We start from the raw sequence: 21,064 nt of genomic DNA on the forward strand, positions 1-21,064 counted from the left end.
TATATAAAGAGAGAGAGAGAGAGAGAGAGAGAGAGAGAGAGAGAGAGGGAGGCTCCATTTGGGAGAAAGTAAGAGAGAGAGAGAGACTCCATTTGTTTGGGAGAAAGTAAGAGAGACAGAGACTCCATTTGTCTGGGAGAAAGTAAGAGAAATGAGTAAGAGCGTGCCTGCCTGGTAATCCAGAAAATTCTCTTGGATCTTGTCCAAGACCATCAAGGTGGCACCTCTATGAGTCTGCAAGAACTACAGCATTACTGGGCTTGGGGTGCCCCCTAAAGCAGATACAACTTAGATCACAACACCCAAGTTCTTTCAGATATCTTGGAAAGACTTTCCCAAGAAGGACAGGTACAAACAAGCTCAGTGAAGACAACAATAAATACCTAACTCTTCAATGCCCAGACACCAAAGAACATCTACTAAGCATCAACACCATCCAAGAAAACATGACCTCACCAAAGAACTAAATAAGCTACCAGGGACCAATCCTGGAGAAACAGAGAGATGTGACCTTTCAGAAAGAGACTTCAAAATATGGCTGTGTTGAAGAAACTCAAAGAAATTGAAGATAACACAGCGAAGGATATCAGAATTCTGTCAGATACATTTAACAAAGAGACTGAAATAATTTACAAGAACCAAACAGAAATCCTGGAGCTGAAAAAATACAATTGGCATACTGAAGAATGCATCCAAGTCCTTTAATAGCAGAATTGATCAAGCAGAAGAATTAGTGAGCTTGAAGACAGGTTATTTTAGTTCGAGAAGACAAAAGAAAAAACAAAAAACAATGAAATGGGTTGGGCATGGTGGCTCACACCTGTAATCCCAGCACTTTGGGAGGTCGAGGCAGGTGAATTGCTTGAGCCCAGTAGTTCAAGACCAATATGTGCAACATGGCAAAACCCTGTCTCTACCAAAAAAAAAAAAAAATTAACTGGGCATAGTGGCACATGACTGTAGTCCCAGCTACTCAGAAGGCTGAGGTGAGAGGCTCACTTGAGTCTGGGAGGCAGAGGTTGCAGTGAGCTGAGATTACACGACTGCACTCCAGCCTGGGTGACAGAGCAAGACCCTGTCTCAAAAACGAACAAACAGAAACAACAACCAAAACAATGAAGCACCCCTACAGGATCTAGAAAATAGTCTCAAATGGGCAAATAAAAGAGTTACCAGCTTTAAAAAGGAGCTAGAGAAAGAGACAGGAGTAGAAAGTTTATTCAAAGTGGTAACAACAGAAAAAGATATCCCCAAACCTAGAGAAAGATATCAGTATCCAAGTACAAGAAGGATATAGAACACCAAGCAGATTTAACCCAAAGAAGACTACTTCAAGGCATTTAATAGTCAAACTCCCAAAGATCAAGGATAAAGAAAGGGTCCTAAAAGAAGCAAGAGAAAAGAAACAACACACAACAGAGCTCCAGTACATCTGGCAGCAGACTTTACAGTGGAAACCTTACAGGCCCGGAGAGAGTGGCATAACATATTTAAAGTTCTGAAGTAAAAAAAAGTTTACCCTAGAATAGTATATCCAGTGAAATTACCCCTCAACACGAAGGAGAAACAAAGACTTTCCCAGACAAACAAAAGCTGAGGGATTTCAACACCAGACCTGTTCTACAAGAAATGCTAAAAGGAGTACTTCACTCAGAAAGAGAAGGACATTAATAAGCAATAAGTAATCACAAGTGAGTTTTGAAGGTACAAAACTCACTGGTAATAGTAAGTACACAGAAAAACACAGAATATTATAACACTGCAACTGTAGTGTGTAAACTACTCTTATACTAACTAGAAAGACTAAATGAACCAATAAAAATAATAACTACAACAACTTTTTAAGACATAGGCAGTACAACAAGATATAAATAGAAATAACAAAAAGTTAAAAAGCAGGAGGATAGGCCAGGCACAGTGGCCCATGCCTGTAATCCCGGCACTTTGGGAGCTGAGGCAGGCAGATTGCTTGAGGCCAGTTCAAGGCCAGCCTGGGCAACATGGCAAAATTCGTCTCTACAAAAAATACAAAAATTAGCTGGACATGGTGGCACACACCTGTAGACCCAGCTATTCAGGAGGCTGAGATGGGAGGGTCACCTGAGCCTGGGAAGTCAAGGCTGCAGTGAGCCAAGACTGTGCCACTGTACTCCTTCCTGGGAAAAAGGGTGAGATCCTGTCTCAAAAAATAAAACAAATTTTTAAAAATTAGGGGACCAAGTTAGGGCACAGAGTTTTAGTTTTCCCTTTGTTTATTTGAACAGTGTTAAGTTGTTATCAGCTTAAAATAATGGATTATAAGATAGTATTTCCAAGTCTCATGGTAACCTCAAACCAAAAGACATAAAAGGGATACACAAAAAATAAAAAGCAGAAAACTAAATCATATCACCAGAGAACATCACCTTGTCTAAAATAAGACCTGAAGGAAATAAGGAATAAAAAACAATGAAACAACAAGAAAACAAGTAACAAAAGAGCAAGAGTAAGTTCTTACTTAACAATAACAATAAAGATTTGTTTAATATTGTATGGATTCCTGCATATTTGGGGCTCTCTTCAGGTATACAAGAGTTGAAAACTTCAATTTGAGTGTACAACTTTTCTCAGAAGCCATTGTGGTTTGCGCTTTAGGTATATATTATATTGACAATTCTGTTATTTTCTGTTTCTGGACACAGAACTATGGAAGGATAAGAAGTGGTAAGTGGCCCGGTAAGGTGGCTCACGCCCGTAATCCCAGCAATTTGGAAGGCCGAGGTGGGCAGATGACGAGGTCAGGATATCCAGGCCATCCTGGCAAACATGGTGAAACCCTGTCTCTACTAAAATACAAAAAATTAGCCAGGCAATGTGGCGCATGCCTGTAGTCCCAGCTACTCAGGAGGCTGAGACAGGGGAAATGCTTGAACCAGGGAAGCAGAGGTTGCAGTTAAGCCGAGAACATGCCACTGCACTCCAGCCTGGCGACACAGCAAGACTCCGTCTCAAAAAAAAAAAAAAAAAAAAAANAGGCCGAGGTGGGCAGATGACGAGGTCAGGATATCCAGGCCATCCTGGCAAACATGGTGAAACCCTGTCTCTACTAAAATACAAAAAATTAGCCAGGCAATGTGGCGCATGCCTGTAGTCCCAGCTACTCAGGAGGCTGAGACAGGGGAAATGCTTGAACCAGGGAAGCAGAGGTTGCAGTTAAGCCGAGAACATGCCACTGCACTCCAGCCTGGCGACACAGCAAGACTCCGTCTCAAAAAAAAAAAAAAAAAAAAAAAAAAAAAAGAGAAAAGAGAAGAGAAAAAAAAAACAAAAGTGGTAAGCTAAATATTTCAGGGATCAATAATGCAGTTTATCAAAGATATTTAGGTTTTCTCCATTTTAAGCATATAACATGATTTCATTTTTGGGCTTCTTTGTGGTTGGCTGAAACAATGTTATCAGTTTTTGGGGTTTCTTTCAAATGAGTTAGGAGCCTATGTGATGAATGTTACTTCCATGCTAAAGTATTTAGATTGTAGATTGGATATGTGAGAATGCTTAGAGCTCTCTTTTCTTCTGGCACAAGCAACCATCAATGCTCAAGGTAATCACTGCTCCATTAGTCTGTGTTCAAGAGTAACCACAAAGAACGGAACCCTTAGGGAAACTAATTAATTATGGGTATGAAAAATATACCTTCATTATTAAGAGATCCAGGTTTTGGGGATATTTGTTACCATACCAAAATTTAGTCTATCTTGACTGATTAAAGCCTTCTCCTAAGATCTTTTTTCCTGAAACCACAAAGTAAAAAACTATGAGTATCATATCAGAAGTTTAAATACAGTACAGAAATATAGATTTACTCAACAGAAGGGGAACTGAACCAGATCCTGCCTTCTGCCACTGATAAGTTATGTGACGTATGGCTAATTACTTAATGTCCAATAGTATCATCAGTTTATATAATAAAGGCTAACAAGGGATAATGGCACGTCTTTCCTTTTATTTACGTCACTCCCAAGAAAATGAGTTGGTTCTCTGTCATCTTTAGAAGGTGATCAATTACCTTGAACTTGAATTGACTGCAATTCTTACCCTAATTAAAACACTCAAATTGTCCCATGTAGAAGTCACTTCGTATTGGCTCCTTGGAACTTTGCGTGTCACCCTACTAGCCTTTTATATTCCTGCACTCTCTGATGTCAAGATATTCTAGACGCAAACCAGGAATCAGCTACTTCTCCATGAATCCTTGTTTTTATCTTGAGGAATGAATTTTAAGACCAGAGTCTGGGATTTGCTCTCTATACTGGCTTTGCCACATTTTTGTAAACTTTCAGTGGATAAAACTAGGTAAAAAAATATATTCATATATGATACATTATAAGTTCATATGGACATTTCCAATTCAAATTCAGAACTACAAAATTTTTACTTCTATGTTACTGTGAGGAAATAATTCTCCATGGATCTCTCATGTTTCTGGAAAAAAAAATTCTTTTTTTTGAGATGGAGTTTTGCTCTGTTGTCCAGGATGGAGTGCAATGGTGCAATCTTGGCTCACTCTGCAACTTCCACCTCCCAGGTTCAAGAGATTCTCCTGCCTCAGCATCACAAGTAACTGTGATTACAAAAGCACACCACCACACCAGCTAATTTTTGTATTTTTAGTAGAGATAGGGTTTCACCATGTTGGTCAGTCTGGTCTTGAACTCCTGACCTCTAGTGATCCACCCGCCTCAGCCTCCCAAAGTGCTGGGATTACAGGCATAAGTCACCGCACCCAGCCCATGTTTCTGAAAATGTTGAATGCAAAGGTACTAACTTTGTTCTACACTATTTTTTGAAGGGTATTTGTACAGCAGACAGACTTGAAAAATAAAGATAATATCTCCCTCTGGCAAAGGGTAGATTTGTTTACTGTTCAGTATAAAAAAAACATCTCTCTCTCCAGCGCAAAGGACACTGTATCTCTCAGGGTTCTGCAGAGAAACAGAATTAACAGAATATATACAAAGGGATTTATTTCAAGGAATTGGCTCACGATTGTGGGGACTGACAGGTCTAAAATCCACAGGGCAGGGTGGTAGTTGATGTTGCAATCTTTTCTTTTTTTTTCTTTTGAGATGGAGTCTCTGTCACCCAGGCTGGAATGCAGAGGCATGATCTCGGCTCACTGCAACCTCCGCCTTCCAGGTTCAGGCGAGTCTCCTGCCTCAACCTCCCAAGTAGCTGGGATTACAGGCACACGCCACCATGCCCAGCTAATTTTGTATTTTTAGTAGAGACGGGGTTTCACCATTTTGGCCAGGATGGTCTCCATCTCTTGACCTCGTGATCCATCCACCTTGTCCTCACAAAGTGCTGGGATTACAGGCGTTAGCCACCGTGCCCGGCTGAGTGGGGCCCCTTATAAAGAATAATCTCCTTTCCTGAAAGCCAACTGATAAGATGTTAATCATATCTATAAAATACCTTCACAGCTCACTTAATGTTTGATTAAATCATCTGGTACTATATAACCTAGTCAAGATGACACAGAAAACTAACCATCACAAGCAGGTTTGTTTGCAGCCTATTATAAAAGATTCAGTTTCCATAAACCCCAGGTTACTTAGGTGTGATGCAAACTCACAATTTAGGCTCCTGTATATCACCCTGTGGGTTTAGGTGGGCACAGATTACTGACACAAACACAATGCTCATGCTGTTTGCTGTGCATATATGAAGTGATAAATCCTTTTGTTTCTGACCCAGAAGCTGATGTGCTCTGTCAGCATCCAAGAAATCGTGGTAGGTTCCTAGTAACTTTCCAGTAGGGTAAAACTGCAGTATGTTCACAGTTCTTGACAGTTACATCTGATTTTTTTTCTTCCATCCTGAGAATTTTGGTTCTCAAATATAATAGATTAATAAATTAGAATGTCCCAAAATTACTGATTTGTTTTATCCCACTTTGCACACACCACAGACTCAGAATAACAATGCCAATGACACTACTATGTCCAGAATTGGATCCTTCCGGTGGGTTCTTAGTCTCACTGACCTCAAGAATGAAGCCGTGGACCCTTGCAGTGAGTGTTAAAAGTTCTTAAAGATGGTGTGTTCGGAGTTTCTTCCTTCTGGTGGGTTCGTGTTCTCGTTGACTTCAGGAGCGAAGCCACAGACCTTTGCAGTGAGTGTTACAGCTCTAAAAGCCAGCGCGTCTGGAGTTGTTCGTTCCTCCCGGTGGGTTCATGGTCTCGCTGGCTTCAGGAGTGAAGCTGCAGACCTTCACAGTGAGTGTTACAGCTCATAAAGGCAGTGCGGACCCAAAGAGTGAACATCAGCAAGATTTATTGCGAAGAGCCAAAGAACAAACCTTCCACAGCGTGGAAGGGGACCCGAGGGGGTTGTGGCTGCTGGCTTGGGTGGCCAGCTTTTATTCCCTTATTTGGCCCCGCCCACGTCCTGCTGATTGTTCCATTTTACAGAGCACTGCTTGGTCCACTTTACAGAGTGCTGATTGGTCCATTTTTACGATGCTGATTGGTGTGTTTACAAACCTTTAGCCAGACACAGAGCGCTAATTTATGTGTTTACAATCCTTTAGCTAGACAGAAAATTTCTCCAAGTCCTCAGCCAGCCCAGAAGCCCAGCTGGCTTCACCTCTCACTACCACTAATTATAATTACTAAAAATCGTCACTTATTTTGTATATCCTTATCCCCTTTTTGCATTTCTCATTGATATGGTTTGGCTGTGTCCCCACCCAAATCTCATCTTGAATTGCAGTTCTCATAATCTCCAGTCATGGGAGGGACCTGGTCGAGGTAACTGAATCATGGTGATGAGTACTCTCATGCCATTCTCATGATAGTGAGTTCCCATGAGATCTGATGATTTTATAAGGGGCTTTTCCCCATCTTCACTCTGCACTTGTCCTTGCTGCTACCACGTGAAGAAGGACATGTTTCCTTCCCCTTCTGCCATGACTGTAAGTTTCCTGAGGCTTCTCCAGCCCTGCAGAACTGTGAGTCAATTAAACCTCTTTCCTATATAAATTACCCAGTCTTGCTTATGTTTTTATTAGCAGTGTGAGAACAAACTAATTCAGTTGTTTTAGTTTGTTAGATTGGTAAAGATACCCAAAAATGTGGAAGCAACTTTGCAACTGGGTAACAGGCAGAGGCTAGAACAGTTTGGAGGGCTCAGACGAAGATAGGAAAATGTGGGAAAGTTTGGAACTTCCTAAAGACTTGGAAGGCTCAGAAGACAGGAAGATGTGGGAAAGTCTGGAAGTTCCTAGAGACCTGTTGAATGGCTTTGCCTAAAATGCTGATAGTGATATGGACAATAAGGTCCACCCTGAGGTGGTCTCAGATGGAGAAGAGGAACTTGTTGGGAACTGGAGTAAAGATCAATCTTACTATGCAAAGAGACTGGCAGCATTTTGCTCAGCCCTAGAGATCTGTGGAACACTGAATTTAGGAGAAATGATTTAGGGTACCTGGTGGGATAAATTTTTAAGCAACAAAGCATTCAAGAGGAAGCAGAGCATAAAAGTTTGGAAAATTTTCAGCCTGATGATGCAGTAGAAAGGAAAAACCCATTTTCTGGGGAGAAATTCAAGCCTGCTGCAGAAATCTGCATAAGAATGAGGAGTCACAGGCTGCTCGCCAAGACAAAGAGGAAAACGTCTCCAGGGCATGTCAAAGACCTTCGCGGCAGCCCCTCCCATTACAGGCTCAGAGCCTCGGAGGAAAAACTGGTTTCCGGGGCCAGGTCCAAGACACCCCTGCTATGTACAGCCTAGAGACTTGGTGCCCTATGTCCTCACCACTCCAGCTGTGACTAAAAGAGGCCAAGATACAGCTCAGGCCATGACTTTGGAGGGTGCAAGCCCCAAGCTTTGGCAGCTTCCACATGATGTTGGTCCTGCAAGTGTGCAGAAGACAAGAACTGAGGTTTGGGAACCTCTGCCTAGATTTCAGAGAATGTATGAAAATGCCTGGATAGGGCACAATGGCTCACACCTATAATCCCAGCACTTTGGGAGGCCAAGGTGGATGGATCACATGAGGTCAGGAGTTCAAGACCAGCCTGGCCAACATGATGAAACCCTGTCTCTACTAGAAATACAGAATTAGGTATGGTGGCACACACCTGTAGTCCCAGCTACTCAGGAGGCTGAGACAGAAGAATCCCTTGAACCCAAGAGCTGGAGGTTGCAGTGAGCCAAGATTACACCACTGCACTCCAGCCTGGGCAAGACAGAATGAAACTCTGTGGGAAAAAAAAAAAGAAAGAAAGAAAGAGAAAGAAAGAAAAACAGAAAGACATCTGGATGTCCAGGCAGAGGTATGTTGCAGGGACGGAGCCCTCATGGAGAAGCTCTGCTAGGGAAGTGCATAAAGGAAATGTGGGGTTGGACCCTCGACACAGCTCTACTAGGACACTGCGTAGTAGAGCTGTGAGAAGACGGCCACAGTCTGGAGGACAGTGTAAATGTAAAGGACTAAAATCTCCAATCAAAAGAGATAGAGTGGCTGAATGGATGAACAGATCAATGGAAGATCCATTGGAAAAGTTCAATGGAACAATCAATGGATCTTCCATTGATCCAGGAAACACATTTCACCTATAAATACACACATGGACTGAAAATAAAAGGATGGAAAAAGATATTCCATGCCAATAGAAACCAAAAAGAGCAAGAGTAGCTATACTTAAGTATACCAGAAAAAATAGATTTCAAGACAAAAAACTGTAAGAAGAGACAAAGTCACCATATAATGACAAAGGGGTCAATTCAGCAAGAAGATATAACAATTTTAAATATATACACGCCCAACATTAGAGTACTCAGATATATAAAGCTAGTATTATCAAAGCTAGAGAAAGAGACAGGCCCAAGTATAATAGCTGGAGATTTCAACAACCCATTTTCAGCACTGGACACATCTTCCAGACCGAAAATCAACAAAGAAACATCTGACTTACTGTGCACTATAGCCCAAATGGATCTAATAGATATTTGCAGAATATTTCATCCAATGGCTACAGAATGCACATTCTTTTCCTCAGCATATGGATTATTCTCAAGGATAGACTGTCTGTTGGGTCATAAAACAAGTCTTAAAATGTTGAAAAAAACTGAAATAATATCAAGCACCTTCTCTAACCACAATGGAATAAAACTAGAAATTAATAATAAGAGGAATTTTTGAAACTATACAAATACGTATGTGGAAATTAAACAATATGCTCCTGAATGACCAGTGGGTCCATGAAGAAATTAAAAAGGAAACTGAAAAATTTCTTGAAACAAATGCAAGTGAAAACACAACATATCAAAACCTATGGGATACTGCAAAAGCAGTACTCAAAGGGAAGTTTAAAGTTATAAGTGCCTACATCAAAAAAGAGGAAAATCTTCAAATAAGCAATCTAATGATGTATCTTAACGAACTAGAAAAGCAAGAGCAAACCAAACCCAAAATTAGTAGAAAGAAATAAGATCAGGGCAGAAATAAATGAAATTGAAATTTTAAAAAACTAATACAAAATTTCAATGAAACAAAAGCTGTTTTTTTTAAAAAAAAAAAGTTAAACAAAATTGACAAACCTTTAGCCCGATTAAGAAAAAAAAGAAGATACAAATAAAATTGGAAATGAAAAAGACACTACAAGTGATACTACAGAAATTCAAAGGATCATTACTGGCTACTATGACCAACTCTATGTCACTAAATTTGAAAATCTAGAAGGAATGAACAAATTCCTAGACACATACAACCTACCAAGATTGAAGCAGGAAGAAATCCAAAACCCAAACAGACCAATAACAAATAAAACAAATAACAAGATCAAAGCCATAATAAAAATTCCAAATCAAAACTACAATGAGCTAGCATCTCACCCCAGTTAAAATGACTTATATCCAAAAGACAGGCAGTAACAAATGCTGGCAAGGATGTAGAGAATGTAATTTCGTATAACCACTATGGAGAACAGTTTGGAGGTTCCTCAAAAAACTAAAAATAGTGCTACCATATGATCCAGCAATCCCACTGCAGGGCATATACCCAAAAGAAAGGAAATCAGGATATCAAGGAGATATCTGCACTCCAATGTTTGTTGCAGCACTGTTCACAATAGCTAAGATTCGGAAGCAACATAATAGTCTATCAACAGATGAAATGGATAAAGAAAATGTGGTATATATACACAATGGAGTCTAGTCAGCCATAAAAAAATGAGATTCTATGATTTGCAAAATCATGGATGGGGCTGGAGATTGTTAAGTGAAATAAGTCAGGCAAAGAAAGAGAAACATCGCATGTTCCCACCTATTTATGGGATCTAAAAATCAAAACAACTGAACTAATGAACATAGAGAGTAGAAGGACGGTTACCAGAAGCTGGAAAGGGTAGTGGAGGACTCAAGGGGAAGTGGGGATAGTTAATGGGTACAAAAAAAGAGTTAGAACGAATAACAGCATTTGATAGCACAACAGGGTGACTATAGTCAATAATTTAATTGTACATTTTAGAATAACTAAAAAGTTGCAGCTGGATTCTCTATAACACAAAAGATAAAGCCTTGAGGGGAAGGATACCCAATTCTCTATGGGATTATTCCACACTGCTTGCCTGTATCAAAACATCTCATGTACCTCATAAATAGATACACTATGTACCCACAAAATTAAAACAAAATTTAGTAAAATAAAACAGAGCTGTTGATCTTTCCTTCTGTCCAAAATATAAAACTTGCTCTTCCAACACTGTTTCCCAATTCAGCAGCCAGTAACTCCATTCTTTCAATTGTTCTGACCAAAAATTCTGTGATCATCATTGACCTTTCTTTTCTCTCATGATTTATATGTGATCCATTAATAAATCATGCTACCTCTATCTTCAAAACATATACAAAATTTGACCCTTTCTCACTACTTTCACCGTTACCACCCCAGTTCACGCCACCAATACTTCCTGATTGGATTACTGCAACAGTCTCCTAAGTGGTCTCCCTGCTTCCATCCTGTCCCTCCCTCTTCAGTCTGTTGTCAACATAGGAGCCAGAGTGACTTTGTTAAACCATAAGTCAAATTATGTCACTATTTTGATTACATAGTTCCAATAACTTCCATTCTCAGATGGGAAAGTGAAAATCCTCTCATCAGCCTATAAAGTTCTACAAAATCTGCCCCCACCACCACTAGCTCATCAGACCTCATTTCTTACTACTTTCCTTCAAGTTCACTCTGCTCCAGCCATATTAACATTCTTACTGTTCCTCAAAAATACTAGCATTCTGCTTCAGGACATTTGCATTTGACAGTCCCTTTGCCTAACATGTCCTTTCCTCAGATATCCACATAGCACATTACCTCACCTCCTACTTTCTACTTAAGTGTCACCTTTACAGTGAGGTCTTCCTGGTCACCACCCTATCTAAATACCTATGTAAACTCTTCCCAATAGTTTTTTTTTTTTTTGAGATGGAGTCTCGCTGTGTCTCCCACACTGGAGTGCAGTGGCACAATCGCGGCTCACTGCAAGCTCTACCTCCCAGGTTCATGCCATTCTCCTGCCTCAGCCTCCCGAATAGCTAGGACTACAGGCGCCCGCCACCACGCCCAGCTAATTTTTTGTATTTTTAGTAGAGATGGGGTTTCACTGTGTTAGCCAGGATGGTCTCAACCTCCTGACCTCATGATCCACCTGCCTCAGCCTCCCAAAGTGCTGGGATTACAGGCGTGAGCCACCATGCCCGGCCCCCAATAGTTTCTATCACATTTTCTCACCTTGTTTTCCTTAGCCCTTACAAACTATACATATATACATGCATATATACAATTTTATAAACATATATAAAATTTACCTTCTTTATTCTGTATCTCCCCACCAAGTAGATAAAAGCTCCATAAGGGTGGGCAATTTTATCTGTTTGGTTCACTGTCATATCTCTAGTGATAAGAATAGTTTTTGGCAAATAATAGGTGTTCAGTAAATATATGTTGAAAGAACAAGTAAACCAAGAAATAGATATGTGCCAAATGCCATTTAAGAAAGGGTCTTAAGAAGGTGTGAGCAACCAACTGATATGGTTTGGCTCTGTGTCGCCACCCAAATCTCACCTTGAATTGTACTCCCATAATTCCCATGTGTTGTGGGAAGGACCCAGTGGGAGATAATTTGAATCATGGGGGCAGTTTCCCCCATACTGTTCTCATGGTAGGGAATAAGTCTCACGAGATGTGATGGTTTTATCAGAGGTTTCCGCTTTTACATCTTCCGCATTTTCTCTTGCTGCTGCCATGTAAGAACTGTCTTTTACTTCCCACCATGATTCTGAAGCCTCCCCAGCCCTGTGGAACTGTCAGTGCAATTAAACCTCTTTTTCTTCCCAGTCTCGGGTATCTCTTTATCAGCAGCATGAAAATGGACTAATGAACCAACTATGTCAAATCATGATGAAAAATCAAATGAGATGAGAACTGATAACCACTGGATTTGGCAATGCCAGTGGTCACTGGTAACCTCAACAAGAACTGCTATGGTGAAACAGAACAAAGCCAAGAGTAAATAGGAGAAAACAAACTGAAGAGAGTAGACGCAAATTTTTCAAATATTCTCTCCTAACACAAAACCACTGCACACAATGTTACCTCTTCCCAGAATGCTATACCTTCTTTCATTTCTTCTGATGATGCTTTCTCCCTATTGTCCTTAAAGACTTAGCTTAGGTATTATATTCTATAAGAAACATCATTGTGAACTTTTTATAACCCCGTGTACGTACCATATCACAGGGACATTAGTGCTAGTCCTAATATACATATTCTCATCGGGTATTTGATTGTGGCTAAACTCTGAGTATCTTAAGGCAGGGATTCTTGCACAAAACAGAAGCTCAACAAATATTTCTTAGATGAGAAAACTTTGAAATAGAAGTTCTTAATAGCTTCTAATAATTCATTATTCCACGTTTTCCTTAATGTATATCCAAAACATGTTTTATTAATTGCATATTTGCACACAAGACATTATAAAATAAAGGAAAACAGTTATTAAATGTAAATCTAATAATCTGGCTTATCCCTAAAGAATATATACTTAGTACACATCTATTACAACTTTAACTATTATTCTAGTTAATTCCTACTTTTCCTGGAAAATATCTCTTAATTTTATCCCTTAAATTATGCAATATTTAAAAAACCATAAGTACTTTGATATTGGAACACATAAAATGAAAGCTTACCAAATATAATTGTTACATGGTCTATAAATAAATGCTACGTCCATCTAATTCTAGTTACTTAAGCACAGGGACATTTTATTAAATATGTTTTCTAATACTTTTTGAAGCACTACTTCTACATATTGCACAGTGCTTAAGAAAATTCTGGAATCAGGTTTGAGGAGAGAGTTTGTGCCCATTTCTCAAACTGCTTAAGAATTCTAGGCATGGTTGGGGCAATGTGTTTCCCAAACAGAATAATCTGAGGCACTTTTTAGAAAATAGATTCCTGGGCTCCAACCCTAAAAAATTCTGACTTCATGCATTTGAGCAGAAGGCTAGAAACTGGTGAAAAGCTCTTCAAACTATTTTGAAGATAAGCCAGGTCTGGGAAATCGTGAACACGTACCTGGAAGCATTAAGTAGACCACAAGTAGGTTTCCAGTAATTCCTACCAGAGCTTAAAAAGTTGCTACTGTGAACCCATATAAACACACAAAAAAAATCCATCATGGAAATGTCATTTGGAATCGCTTCTCCAATTACAATTTTGACTTGTATTGAATAAATTAAGTTTCTATACCATAAATACTGAGCAGTCAAAAACCACTTTTGCTAGATTACAATAAAGCTTGGTCAGTATTTTTTCTGAAGAACATTTACCACAAATAAAGAAAATAGCTTCTACACCCTTCATTTTGTCTTTTAAAAAAGCCATACATAGAAGCAATGAACACTTATTATTTTAACCTGCAACCATATAGTATGGTATACTTTTCAAAATATTTCAGATGCATTGTCATTTGAGCTCATCACCAACTCAGGAGACACTTTGACTATGTTTAAAAAAAAACAAAAGCATTCTAAATTCTATAACTACGTAATACATAAACAATAGGCCCTGATTACTCCCATAAGGAAAGCAGAATCAAATAAAAAAATGCCCCAAGTTAATTATATTCCACTAATGGTCTTCACTGGTATAGATGATTTGAAAACTATCAATAATATCCTTAAGAACAATCTTGCAAAAATTTGTTGATGGGAAGTACCTAGAATAATAAATTTGAAAAGATATTACACTCTGGCTGCACACGGTGGCTCACACCTGTAATCCCAACACTTTGGGAGGCAGAAGTAGGAGGATCACTTGAGCCAAGGAGTCCAGGACCAGCTTGGGCAACATACAGAGACCCCATCGTTACCGAAAAAAAAAAAATAGCCCAGTAACATGGCCTACATCTGTGGTCTCAGCCACTTGGGAGGCTGAGGTGGGATGATCACTTGAGCCCAAGAGTTCAAAGCTACAGTGAGCACCGATTGCACCATTGCACTATAGCCTGTGTGATGCAGAGCAAGAGCCTGTCTCAGTTTAAAAAAAAAAGCTATTGCATTCTTTTAACAACTTGGCAAAAGTTTCAAAATATAGACCAAGATCTAGATGTACATCTTATGCTAAAACTGGTAGTGGTTTATTTTATAACTTAGTCTTAAATCTAGACTAGAGGTTTTCATAGATATAGATTTTATAGATTTATAGATTTTATATTGATAAAATAACTAGAGAATTTTGAGAAAAAGAACAAAAAAGTGACCCAAAAAGCCCTGTATTATTTCTGACACTGAAACTAATTGCTATATAAATCAGTTACTGAGATAAATATAACTAAAAGATAAATGACTAGAGAAGTACACCCAGGTAAATGGCAAAAAGAAGATGGAGAACTACAAGCAACACTGAGAAAATGATGAGATGTCATGTGGCACCACCACTGGCAATCCTCGGTCATAATAAAAGGGTCAGAGAACGAGTAAGCAAATGATAGACTAGTCATGATTCAGTATTTACCACCAACATTGCACTCACATTTTCAAAACCTGAGGACAATGATCTGCTCATTCTGGAAGAGTTCTATCCTCAGACTAAGTAATATTTGACCAATAAGTTTTACATAAGTTTCAGACAAAGGTGGAAACAAAACAGATAATGAAAACAGCACTGACTTTTTATTACTAAGGCTAAGGTTACAGCAACATTGTTTTTCACTATGCATCACATTTGTGAATTACAAATTACATCTTCTGCTGTGACATAATTTAAAAATTACCAGAGTTGTTTCTATATTCACAAGTCAAACACTGAACTGAAAAAATATTCAGAGGTTTTAATAGTTGCTCAATATATTTCACAAACATGATCTGTCATTACTATTTGAAATAAAATGTCCAGAGCCCTTTCACTGATTCCTAAATTATATTCTTAGTATCGTATTAAATTTGTGCCACCAATTTCAATTTCACGATGCTGTATGATTCAGATTTTACTACCTCATTTAAACTTTTCAGGAAACTTATTTTCATTGTTATACATTAAAGATGCATCATTTGGATAAAATCATAAGCATGTATTCAACTATGAGAAATTCGAGTACGTTCGTTGTTTTGTATGAGTTGTGCAACTGCACCAAAAGAAAGTCAAAGCATTACCTTCCTTAAAGTTTACTGAAACATAATTATGAAATTTAAGCGGTGTGACATATAATACAGCTTCTAATTACTGCCAGAAGAACAGGATATAATTTACCTCACCAAATAAATCATGTCTAGTTTCAGAAGACCTTAGTGCTATACTGCTCTCAAAACCCCAAGGAGTAAAACAATACAAGCGTACCTCAAAAGATCTCAAAATCCTTCACATTTACTCCACCAGCTGAATTCAACCTAACAGACTAAATTATCTGGAGCAGGGCTTCAGTGAAGGCTGCTGCAATTAGGTAAAGCTACTATGCCTGGTACTTTGGGAGACCTAACATACGGGAAAGAAGAGAGACTTGAAAGGATTAGGGAAAAAGACACACTGGGGTAAACTCTACTCTTGGGATAAATCCAAGAAGACAAATAATTACTATGGGTTTAGTTTAGTTTTGTTTTTCCATCAGCAATTTAGGCTATTATAATAGGTCTGTAACCCTAAACACCACCATACAGAGTCCCAGCTTGAGAAAAATGAAATGACTTATCAGTGACCTTTTCAAAGTAATACATTAAGTACAATCTGAAAAAGTACTCTGGTGTCCAACAAAACAAAACAAAACAAAAAACTGAATACATAGCACCACCTCATTCCTTATTGTGCAATCCCAATTTTGGCTCTTCTTATCTTTACTCCATCTTGCCCTACCTTTGTCCTAGGCCTCCTTTTCCCTCTTACACATTATAGATGTACAGAGACGCAAAACAGAAGAACAACTTTATTTGTGGAATTTAAGTACCAGGGCTTCTTACCTACAAGACTTCGAACCAAGCTACTGGATTTGAAATGCCCGATTTAAATCCTGTGCAACATACATGAGGGAATAAAATTTTGTAACCAAACCCAAATCATAGAATATTTGATAAAACCCCAAGAGCACCACACAAACACATTCTCAATTGCTCTTAATGTTTTCCTCTGTAAAGGACAAAAAATGCTGTGCTTGAGGCAATAATCAGTGGCCTAGAATGATTTCTGAAGCTCTTTACCACAAAAGTTCTAAGATACTGATTGAAAATTACATTTCAAATATACCGCTCACTGAAGAAATGTAAACAAGTACTGGGACCAACTTTGAGATACTGTCCAAGGAAGACTAAAAATAGCACCCCAATCGCGATTTACTTTTTAAAAAAATACAAAAGTAGCTTATTTAGGAGTATTTTAATGAAGAGAATTGGAAATCAACGAGGTTATTTTTAGCAGCCTCTTCAGATAAGACCGACCTTAAATTGCCTTCAGGTGTGTATATTTTAACATCCAATGAATTGCCTGGAGGTTGCCGGGGCTTTCGGCTGATAATAGCAGGTGAAACCTGAACTAATAATTACGGCCAGGAGGTGAGAGCCCTCCAGGACGCCACCCTGGGCGCGCTCCCCGGGACCAGCCCACGGCTTGCTGGGGTTCCATCAGTCCTTTATTAGGTAAAGGATTTCCCCCACCCCGGGTGCTTTAAGAATGCATTTAATAAGAAATTTCTCACAGGATCTAAAGGAATAAAGTGCTACAAAAATAACCTTTTCGCAGTTTGCGTAATTTTGATGGAGTGTGAAAGGGCACAAAGCCGTCAAACCGGGTGCCCGGTGGATCCGCGGACCTGATCTTTCTGCACAGACCCAAGAGTCCCTAGACGAGGAAGAGGGGAAAGGCATTTGCAGCGTGTTAACTGGCGGACTCGGGACCAGAGAGACAGCTGCGGATTCCCTTCGGGGTGATGCTCCGTGCAGGAGCGGTCACGGCGTCCAGAGGGACCCGCGGGTGCAAACTCCGGGAGCGGCTCGCAGGGTGACGGCGGCGGCCCCCGCTCCCCGGTACCTGATGATGTCGTCGCTGTGGCCCCGGTAGAACTTCTGCCGGTGCTCCCGCGGGCTATACACCACGCCGACCCCCGCCACGAAGTATACGATCTCCTTGGCCGCAGTATAGTAGAGGTTGTTGCGGCACTGGTGGCCCCGGTAGCCGTACACCCACTCGAGCCGCAGGTGGCAGCTCGGGGCGCTCCGGGCCGCCATGTCCATGTCAGGTGGCCCACCCGCCGTCCTGGTGAAAGAAAAAGGAAATATCCTCCATAATAACTAGAGGGGAAGCTTTCTGAGAGTTTCCTTTCTGATACGTGTGACTTTAATCCTCACAGAGTCCACCGCCAGCCACCTCTGACTGGGCCCGCGCGGGGGGAGGCGGCGGCGGCCGGCAACGAAAGCTCCCGCTCGGCCGGGACTTCCCGCTGCCGCGTCTCTAAGCCTAGGCCGGCAGGTGCTTCGCTTCGGGCCGCCGCGCCGCCCAGCCCACAGGCGGGAGAAAACCTCGCCTCGCGGACATGCGAGGGACCGAGCGCGCCGGCTGTCAGGTGGATGCCCGAGCCTTCGCCGCCTGCCTAGCCTGGTCTCCTTCAGCCCGTAGCGCCTGGGCCGAGAGCGGGGCGCCTCCGCTTCTCGCACCGCCCGGCACCAGCTCCCCCGGTCACCGCGCGTCGCGCCCAGCCGCGGCCTCGTAGCCAGCCTGGCGGACCGCGCCGCCGCCCCCCAACCGAACGGAGCCGAGCAGCCGAGCGAGCGCGGCGCGCGGCTGGCGTGCCCCGCCCCCTCCCGCGCTCACTCCGCCCCTCCTGGAGCCGAGAAGAGGCTGGAGCTCGCCGGGCCACGGTCCAGCTGCGGAGTCGCTGGGACCGCGTCTCCACACGCGCGCGGGGCGCGGAGCCCTCCCTCTTTGAGCCGCTCGAGCCCAGGCTGACCCTCGGCGACCCCAGGCTTCCGCTGGTTTGTGTCCTCAACCGGGAAGCGCCTGCCTGTTCCTTACGGTCCCTGCACCCAGCTTAGGCCACGTTTATGCCTGGGAAAATCCACACCGGGATGCTAAATTCTCTTTTTTACGGTTGATACCTTGTGTGTCTTGCTGCCTCATAGTGCTCTCGGACCCAGACATTGGAATGACGCCGAGCTTCCTAAATGTGCTTTTAAATTACTATTTTTAGGGACGGAGCCTCGCTCTGTGGCCCAGGCTGGAATGGAGTGGCGCAATCTCGGCTCACTGCAGCCTCCAACTCCTGGACTCCAGCGATCCTCCCGCCTAAGTCTCCCGAGTAGTAAGGAGTAAAGTTGCCTACTACTATGCCCGGCAAACATTTTGTTTTGTTTTTAAGTTTATTTTGTAGAGGCGGGGTCTTGCTGTGTTGCCCAGTCTGGTCTCCAGCTCCTGACCTTCAGCAGTTCTCCTGCTTCAGGCTTCCCAAAGCGCTGGGATTACAGGCCTGAGCCACTGCTCCTGCTTCTAAGTGTATGTCTCCTTAAGTGACCGCAAAGCTGAAAGTAGACTTTAGATCGTAAATTGACACGTGAGATCTGATTTCCGAATTGCAAAAAAAAATAAAAAATAAAAAAAAATTGTACTTGGATTTTTTTTACAATGACTGTTTGGAACATCACCAACAGTTACTCTTAATTAAATAACTTCAATTGTGATCCTGTAGAAAACTCTTGTAACAAAAGTATTGGGAGCAATCAATTCCTGACTATGCATTTCCCCTCCTACTCAGTTTCCCAAGTGTCCTAACAGGAATATGAACAAGATTTATCAATACCTGTAAAAATAATTTGAAATCCACAATTAAAAAAGTGTTAAGTTCAGGATAGCCACAAGATTTACAACAAAAAAATACTAATTCACGATATACCAATATGAACCCTTATTGTCTAAAAATTACTGTTTGATTTCCATAGGAAATACCAAGACAGATATCTGACAAAAGCTAAAATAAACTACCATCGTTTCAAGAAATATGACTCCAAAAGGGGTGGACTCCTGTGTGGTACAGATATATTGGAATAGATGTTATCCAATGTCTACTTCCTCAAAGATGGCAATTACTAACTTGAGGCAGGATTACCGTTTTGGCTTTGATTATGACTTCTAATCTACACACAGTTTACATGCAAGAAATAAAGGCCATCTGAAAGGAATTTACATAAATGTCATGAAAAGTAAACTCTGAAAGAGTTTCCATTCTGGGCAGAATTTGAAAAAGCAGAATGCAGGATACCTTTCTGGCAGCTGCTGGAAAGAAAGAAATCAGGCCTGAGAAGTGGCTCTGAGGCCCATGTAGGGTACCCTGGGCAAAAGCACATAGTTTCTCTTTGTCACCTGGAGAGCATTTTTTGTTTTTTAATAAGAATATGTTCTAATTCACTAGTGAGTTCCTTGAAATCCCCAGTGAGAAAAGAAAATTGTTGATTATTTAAATTCAAGCAATGAACTTAGAAAAGATTAAATATTTTGTTCTATACATTTGTGATATATTAATTACTGGTTACATGTAAATTTAATGAGACAAGGAGGTGGAAGAATATACTTTTTTCTATGTTTCAGATTTTTCAGCACAATATCTTATGGATCCTATGATACAAACTTAAGTACTCAGATTAATAAGAGATTTAAATAATTTATTTTCCCATTCTCATATTTTCCATTACGATTTTAATGACCCAAGGGTAGAGTGTGAAGCAAAAACGTTCTTAATTAAACCATCCTCAACTGGCAACTCAAGACCGAAAGAGACAGCTGAGGCACAAAGGTGGCTAGAAAATGAACCATTCATGAATACTAGAGGAAGAAAAAAGCAAGCCTGATCAGTTCTTACCCTCACAACTTTATATAATCCAGTATTACCAATGTCACATCAGAAAGTTTAATGAAGCTTTTACTGCTAGGTGATATTCCCTCATCTGTATCCTGTGAAAGTAATGCAAATAAGGATGTGAGAGAAAGAAACAAAAAATTATACACATCAACAAATGGACATTTGTTAAGTATTCCAAACGAAGGCTACAATACCCCCTGTATTCTATTAGTCCGTTCTCATGCTGCTGATAAAGACATATCCGAGACTGGGTTATTTATAAAGAAAAGAGGTTTAATTGACTCACAGTTCCGCATTGCTAAGGAGGCCTCACAATCATGGTGGAAGGCAAAGAGGAGCAAAGTCACACATGGCAGCAGACAAGAAGAATTTGTTCAGGGGAGCTCCATTTATAAAACCATCAGATCTCATGAGACTTATTCACTACCACTAGAACAGTATGGGGAAGCCACCCCATGATTCAATTATCTCCACCTGGCCCCACCCTTGACATGTGGGGATTATTACAATTCAAGGTGCTATTTGGGTGGGATACAGCCAAACCATATCACCCCCTTTGGTAATCTAGTTCCTGAAACTTGAGTTCCTAGTATGAAATTCGAGATATTTGAAATATTTCTAAAATTCAGGCAAATAAATCATGTGCTGGCTACTGATTAGGTACCCTTAGGTTTATAAAGAAATCTAA

General features: G+C 40.7%; 1 protein-coding gene across 1 annotated transcript in view; it reads right to left on the bottom strand.

Annotated features, from left to right (window-relative positions):
• The window catches only part of EML5 (EMAP like 5), a 205,258-nt gene extending 187,503 nt beyond the window's left edge, over positions 1–17,755 (bottom strand). The window contains 1 exon segment of the mRNA XM_017895377.1: positions 17,559–17,755. Within this exon segment, the coding sequence (XP_017750866.1) occupies positions 17,559–17,755 (197 nt within the window).
• Positions 17,756–21,064: the final 3,309 nt, after the last annotated feature.

The sequence above is a fragment of the Rhinopithecus bieti genome, unplaced genomic scaffold, assembly GCF_001698545.2.
Source record: "Rhinopithecus bieti isolate Rb0 unplaced genomic scaffold, ASM169854v2 scaffold_26710, whole genome shotgun sequence".
NCBI lineage: Eukaryota > Metazoa > Chordata > Mammalia > Primates > Cercopithecidae > Rhinopithecus > Rhinopithecus bieti.